General features: G+C 48.6%; 1 protein-coding gene across 1 annotated transcript in view; it reads right to left on the bottom strand.

Moving 5' to 3' along the window:
* Myo5b (myosin VB) overlaps positions 1–7370 on the bottom strand; it is a 274660-nt gene that overhangs the window by 85140 nt on the left and 182150 nt on the right. The window contains exons 11-12 of the mRNA XM_026783548.1: positions 6994–7075; positions 6338–6478 (exon numbers count right to left, since the gene is read on the bottom strand). Of these exons, the coding sequence (XP_026639349.1) occupies positions 6338–6478; positions 6994–7075 (223 nt within the window). The remainder of the gene's footprint in view (positions 1–6337; positions 6479–6993; positions 7076–7370) is intronic.

The following is a 7370-nucleotide window of genomic DNA, read 5'->3' as shown; positions in this document are numbered from 1 at the left end:
CACACACACACACACACACACACACACACACACACACACAAATGCAAACACGGGGGTGGATCTGGGCGTGTGCACACTCAGGAAACATCCTGGATGTTTGGTGGAGATAATATAAGTTTCAGAACTCTCGGAGGTGTGCCGTGAGTTATTGGCATGACATGGCCACTGCAGTCATGAGCTCACCGAAGTGACCTGCACAAGATTGGTCCCATTAGCATGTTTAGGGGAGGGGACTCACAGGGCTCTGCCTCTCATCATCAGTCTACAGGCAGCTAAGGGAGTCATTTTCTTCAGTGGTGAAGCCACTGGTCCAGTTAACACCCCGGCCCCCACATACACGCTCACACATACAAGCAGCACTGGATGCACTGGGATAAAACAAACAAACAAACAGACAAACACCCAAAACAAAGGCACCGAAGTAGGAGGGACCTGACAGAAGAAGAAGGGTTTTGGAGAGAGAGAGAGAGAGAGAGCACGTGGGAATGATAACGGAAAATAATGGGGCGGGAAGGAACACGCACAGTCAGGCACAGTCAGCAGTTCAAACACGACGGCAGCGACTTCTCCAGTGAGACATCACTTGCTCTGGTGTCCTCCATTCCCACTGACATTCCTCAGTTACAGGTCCCCACTGTCTCTCCTTCATGAATTTGTGTCGTGCTTTCAGATAAAGTCAGATTGGACCTGTCCCTTACACTGGTAATTTAAAGAGGGCTTTGCTCAGTTAATAAGATGTGCTCCAAAAGGAAAATGCTTACAGATGTGGAAACAAACTTCTTAGGTCCTTGGCAAGCAAACTGATTATCCTCCAGATTCAATTTGGTGTAACTAGTTTTGAATCCCCTGTGCCATGTGCCATCGGAAATTCAAAGAAAGAAACCTCTTTCTTGAAGGAGGAGGCTATTAATTGTGTTGGGCAGACAATAAAATACATTTAATTCAGCACTTTCTATATATACACTCCTTTATATTTGTCTCCAAGAGTTCTGTTTTAGAACTACCAGGTGTGGGTGAAGGAGGAGTCAGCAGATAGTGGGGCTCGTCAGGACCAGGCAGGCCAGTGCCTGGGAGCAAAAAGGACCTCAAGGGACTGGTCCAACTGGGTCAGACAGAGCTACACAGAGAAGCTCCACTAAGCAAATGCTGCAGTCTGCTAGCAACCAACTCACCTTGCTTTGAAAATGCACTTGGACTTCAATGAGAAAATCCTATGATCCTATATAGTCACTACTTAGATGGACTTGAACAGTAAGAGGAGACTGATCAAAGTGATGTGTATACATATTTTCTGACTATGATCTACCTCTCCTGTAACTCCCCATTCACTTCCAACTAAGATCAGCCAGCAGGGGTTCCCAGTTAAGAGTCTTATTTCCCAATTAAGAGTCTCGTTGCAGCAATAACCAATGTCCACAATGCTTATTGGCTATAGTTTCAACACATCTTCACTATATCGACTCAGTTATTTCCATATCGCCCTATGAGCTAGGTATTGTGCTTATACACACCTCAGAGATAAGGAACTTGAGACAAAAGGTTAGATAACTTGTCCAAGACACAGTAGCAGGCTGGGGGTGGAAGTCAGGGAAGATTGGCTCTGGGATGTGTGTCTTTCACTCCTCTGCTTCCTGGTCTGGCAACAGTGTCTAAGGCAACCATGAATGCAGCCTCAAGTGAGAAAGCACTTATCTCCAAACATATTTTCACACAAATAAAATTTAATCATCCGTGGGATAAAGAAAATCTTGTATTTGAACGCAGCCTGGGTTACGGCTATCATTAGCTCTAGAATGTATGGGGGAACCAAATTCTTTAAGACCAAATCCATAAATGGTTGCACGCAGGGTTCCTTACACCCCTCTTGAAGCATCATGGAGAACGCTGGACCAAAGCCTGGGTCCAGCTCCATCCCTCAGACGCCTAAACCCTCTGGCCTGTGGTGCCGGCTTTCACTTATTGGGAGCTCACAACCCATGCAGAAGAGGAGTAGAGACAGCGGAGGTGACTGGTGAGGCGATGGGCCGGTGCTGATGCTTTCACGGCAGGGTAGAGCGGGTGTTTTGATGCCAGGGGAAGTGTTGGTCTGCAACGCTGAATGCACCGAATGCATTGAGCTGGATGCTTCAAAGGTTCACACTGTGTGTTACATCTCAATAAAGCTCTCAAAAGCACTTTACTCTACGCTATTAAGTAGCATTTTTAAAAAAGGAGGCATTGTTAGGGAATGGAAACCTTTTTCTAATGTCCTTGAATAAGGATTATTTCACCACAAACATTGCCCCTGCTTGGGACGTCACCTAGGGTCAAGCCGGCCCTTAAAGAATAGCAGACCTGAGGTGGACAGCTAAGGGCTCCTTGACCATTTATTTACTCCTGCTTTTGTCCCTGTGCCCCTGGGCCACTGCTACAATGATGGCTTTCTGGGGTGTTTATATGCTGTCTTGTTTCACCTTATGCCTCTTGTGCCCTCACACAGTCCCCATAAACTCTCAAGTCACCCTGCACTGAAACCTCCCCAGGCCCTCTGTCCTAAAGACGTATCATTGCTACCTCCTCCTCATTTCTGTCTTGAACTGACCCTGCCTCCTGAGTGCTGGGACTAAAGGAGTGTGTGTCACTATGCCCAGCCCTGTAGAATACTTCTATCCCCTCACTGCCACAGAACCCAGCTGGACCCAGGACTCTCTGGTCCCACAGTTCTCTAGGGAGGTGGTTGCTTCTTCTGTACCTGACTACACTGCACTGCTAACTGGGCCTTCACTCTGCCACCCTCAGCAAACACCCATGTGATCAGCCACGTGACTGCCAGATCTAGTCATGCCCCATGCCCTGCTTCCCCTCACCCAGGGATGTCACTTCACCACGGCCTGCCACATGTGGGGTTTGGAGTGACAGTGACCCGGTGTCCCCGCGACCTGAGAATCCCTTCTGTGACTCCAGACTTTGCTCCCAGCCCCTAACTAAGCAGGGTGTTGGCCAGGCAACTCCTCCATTCCTTTCTGGTCCTTGACCTCAGCAAACACACCTGCACCTAAGTTACCTCCCTTCCTATTCATAGAAGCTGCTGCCACCCCCACCCTCTACCAGCTGGGGACTCACAGCAGAGGCCTGTTTGTCTCCTTCACAGAAAATCCAGGCTGCCAGGCAGGAAATTAAAAACTACTATAGGGGGAGAAGATGTAGCTAGCTCCCTGGAAAAGAACTGGCCTTGCATACGGGTCTGATGTGCAACCCACAACACACACACACACACACACACACACACACACACACACACACACACACACACACATTTCAAGAAGGAATCCCTTCTTGAATATTCAGAAATTTCTCTGCACCTACTCACCTTCTGCCCTAGGAAGGAGATCTTCTAGGAAGTCACCGGCACTGCCTGGCTTCTTGACAGTCTAAGTCCCCACTAGCTTGTTAAGTGGGAGACTAGGGCTTTCAGCAAACCTTCCCTTATCAGGATCAGGAGGCCTCGCGTGGAAATAGTAGCCACACGGCCCAGGATCTGTCTGAAGCATCCCTATCCCTGCTGTGGCTCAGCTAAGTCTCCACTACCCCAGCTTATGTCCCTCTCGGCCTGCTGTGGGACTCAGACTTCAAACACAGGCTCTGCCCCCTGCCTTGTTCTGGGCCGTATCCCCCACTGCCCCTTCTGCCCCCCGCTGCTCCCACTGCCTTCCCCCTGCCCTATCCCCACTGCCCTGCTGTCCCTGCTGCCCTGTTCCCCACTGTCCCCACTGCCTCCACTGCCAACACTGTCCTGTTGCTTCTGAAGCCTTTGCTCTAAAAATGCAGCATTGGGTCCATGCTCATCATATTCTATATCTCAGTTTGTGGCAACAGTTGAAACAGTTTTGCTTTTATACAGCTTCTCATAAGTAGATTTCAGGAGTAGTGCCCCAGGACATGTGTACTCCAAGTGAAACAGAGCAGGAGGACCTAGGAGGGCTTCTGGTCTGGACAGGAGCTCTCGGGGTTCTTTTGTCAACTGCTGAACGTGGTTGGCTTCTGTCTGTGTTCTCCGTGACCATTACCTGCTGTGTGCTGTCACGCTGTCCTGAAGCCACCGATTCCCTGCCTAGCATTGCTCTGGGATTCCCTCAGGGGCTTGTGTCCTACTCTTGGGACCAGTGCTGGACATCCTGTTTCCTTGGATGATAGTAGCCTCTACGATCTTCAGACCACACAGCCAAGGAAACCCACAGGCAGCTTTGGTTTGCCGGTGCAGGGAAGTGCAACCCATTGTGAACCATCGGTCCCAGGACACATTGTCCTAAAGCACCGAGGTATTTTTGTGAGTTAATGGACTATAAAAGGACTTGCTTCCTGGTCTGTGATGCGCTAAATCTTCACACAGGGTCAGACAGACCTGTGTAGACCAGGACATCCGCTATGGTCCCTCAAGAGGGCATGACTCTCCTCTTCCACAACCTAAGGGGAGTGAAGAGCTACCGTCTGATTAGAGCCAGGGCAGAGCGGCTACCCATGCCCAGCTATTCAGAGACCTGAGCTGGACTCAGAACCTGAAGCTGCCTTTGGTTTAGGAGCTTGCAGCTGCGGGAGATGGCTGCTGAAAGGAATCAAGAGCCCAGGGGAAGGAAGCACGGTTCCAGTTGAGCTGATTTAGGAAATTTAGGAGGGAGCTCCCAGCAGGAGGCAAATAGAAGGGCCTGGTCTACCACTTTGGCCAGAAACACTCAATCCAAAGACAGCTTTTTCATTCTCTTTGACTGCAACTTTGCAGGCTGGGCAAGCCTAGACAAGCCATGGACACGTGGGATCACCTGTCCCAGGCACCGACTTTGAAGCTAAAGCCCATGTCTGCACAGCAATGCTGAAAACACTAGAAGAGCCAGGTGTGGTGGTGTGTGCTTGTCATATAAGCACTGGGGAGGATGAGGGAGGAAGGTCATCAGGAGGCTGGAGGTCAGTCCAGCTATAGAGGGTTCTAGGCCATTCTGGGCTACAGAGTGAGATTCTGTCCCTCAATTCCTCACTGTCACCCCCAAAATTGATATGAATGTGCCAGCTACAGGATTTGGTATGTTTTCTACTTTTTTAGAAGGGTGGGGAGAGGTGTTGAGACAGGATCTCAGTAGTTAGCACAAGCTAGCCTTGAACTCACTTTTAAATCTAGGCTAGTCTTACTAGTGATGTGGGATTCCCCTCTGTATGCTGTGAATACCACTGGTTAATAAAGGACTGCTTTGGATCTATAGCAGGGCAGAACAGAACTAGGTGGGGAAAGCTAAGCTGTAGGCTGGGAGAAAGGAGGCAGAGTCAGAGAGAGAAGCCATGTAGCCCTGCTGGAGACAGATGCCAGAACTTTAGCTGGTAAGCCACAGCCACATGGTGATGCACAGATTAATGGAGATGGGTTAAATTAATATGTAAGAGTTAAGCCAATAAGAAGCTAGAGCTAATGGGCCAAGCAGTTTAAAATAATATAGTGTCTGTGTGATTATTTTGGGGCTGAGCAGCCGGGAACCAACAAGCGGCCTTATTACAACACACTAGAGTGATCCTCTTTTACCTCAATTTCCCGAGTGCTGGGACTATGGCTTTGCACTGTAGCAATGCTTCAGGAAACCATGCTAGAAAGGACACTTCCTTCCTTCCCCAAGCACCCAGCCACACTCAGTGCTTTTCCAGAACATTATGGGAGAACAGAAGTCAAAGCAATTGGTCCTTCTCTTTCTAGACTAAGCCATATGGCTTCCATACCTTCTGACATAGGCTTCTATCACCAAAGGGAGGAATTGCTATACACTCAGATCCCTTCCCAGCCAGGCACTGCATGGGGAGAGACTGCCACCATCAAGTTCCGTCTGTATCAGTTCATAGTACAGGAAACCAAGGAAGCTGAATAACTGATTAAAATTGGATCTCTTCACCTCACACTCCTCCTTGCTCTTCTCTTTTATGTCATGAGAAGTTTATAAAATTGGGGGGGGGGAGCAGGAATGTGGCTCTCACTGTCCCATGGATTCCCATCACTCACAACCATCTAATAATACTATAAAGACCATCCTAGGAACACCTATCTAGATGCTGCCGCTTCCTTGGGCATCTAGGACCTATGAGATATCAAATCCATACCACCACAATAGCACCTGCTTTCTGCCAAGAAAAGCATACATTTACTAGGATAATAATATCTGCCAGTTATATTCAACAAGTTATCTTTTAGCAGCCATGATGGGTACCACTGCTTCTTCCCGACAATCAGATTCAACCCCAGCTACAAGATTTCATTTGCTCCCTTGCATCACACAGGAGCGCTCTGCCCGACACTAGACCTCACTGACAACAGGAGCAGTATTACCTTACACTCTTCATCCAACAGGTCCAGGATACCCAGCTTTGCTTCTATGAGGTCGATACAAGGTTGGTTATCATAAAAGTCAATCAGGGTCCACGGGATCTGCTCCTTCATGTATTCTTCTTGCTCCAGCTTGAACACATGCTAAGACAAGAAACAAAAGGCCACGGTGAGTGCACTACAGACGGACAGACGGACACATGTGGCAGTTATCTTCCCAAGCTCTTGTAAGGTTCTCTGTCTTGAAGGATGGCTGACAGCTGCCAGAAAAGGTATGGAGAAAAACTCACAGTCATGAGTGGAAAGGACAGAGCTCAGTTTGGTAATTTCCCATTTCTATGCTACCCTTGTCTTAGAATATTATAATATACATGCGTTGCTGGACTCTAGACAATTCAAGGAGTCCTGCATCTGGCTTTCAGTACCTTAAATGCCCAAAAGCTCATGCTCAATTTACCCTCTCCACCCAGCTGTCTGAGTCCCATTTCCTACCCCAGCAATGGAGAGCCAATTCCAAAATAGGAGCATCACCAAAAAAGTGGGGGGGGGGCAGTCAGGGCAGGACCAACCACATTCGCAGAAGGGAAGTGACCTGGGTGTTATGCCAGGGAGACAGTGAGTCCCCTGTCCTGGCAACCTAGGTCATACATTGTGCCTACCGAATTGAACTGTTGCTGGAGCTTTTCATTGGCATAGTTGATACAGAACTGCTCGAAGCTGTTAATCTCGAAGGTCTCAAACCTGCGGAAGGAAAGAGGTGAAGCTGCAGGTAAGATACGTCATCCATGGAAGCAGTCTGTGGGACTTAACGAGGCGGCCTTCCTCCTCATGCCACCCCTGAACTGCCACCTTCTTCCCTGTGCACATAGACTTCTGTTGTGGATATCAATACTGCAGTCTTGGGATTAGAAACAGAGGCATTAGCACCTTCATTTATAACTGATAAAGAACTTGTCAGCAGGAAATTAAAGAGAGAACAGACAGACAGTGGGAAGCTCGACCATGATTCTCTTGCATAGTGGCAGGTCTTTTCTTG

This window comes from Microtus ochrogaster, chromosome 18 (genome assembly GCF_000317375.1).
Source record: "Microtus ochrogaster isolate Prairie Vole_2 chromosome 18, MicOch1.0, whole genome shotgun sequence".
In the NCBI taxonomy this organism is placed as follows: Eukaryota; Metazoa; Chordata; class Mammalia; order Rodentia; family Cricetidae; genus Microtus; species Microtus ochrogaster.
The sequence above is the reverse complement of the archived record's forward strand: the minus strand, read 5'-3'. Positions and strand labels throughout refer to the sequence as shown.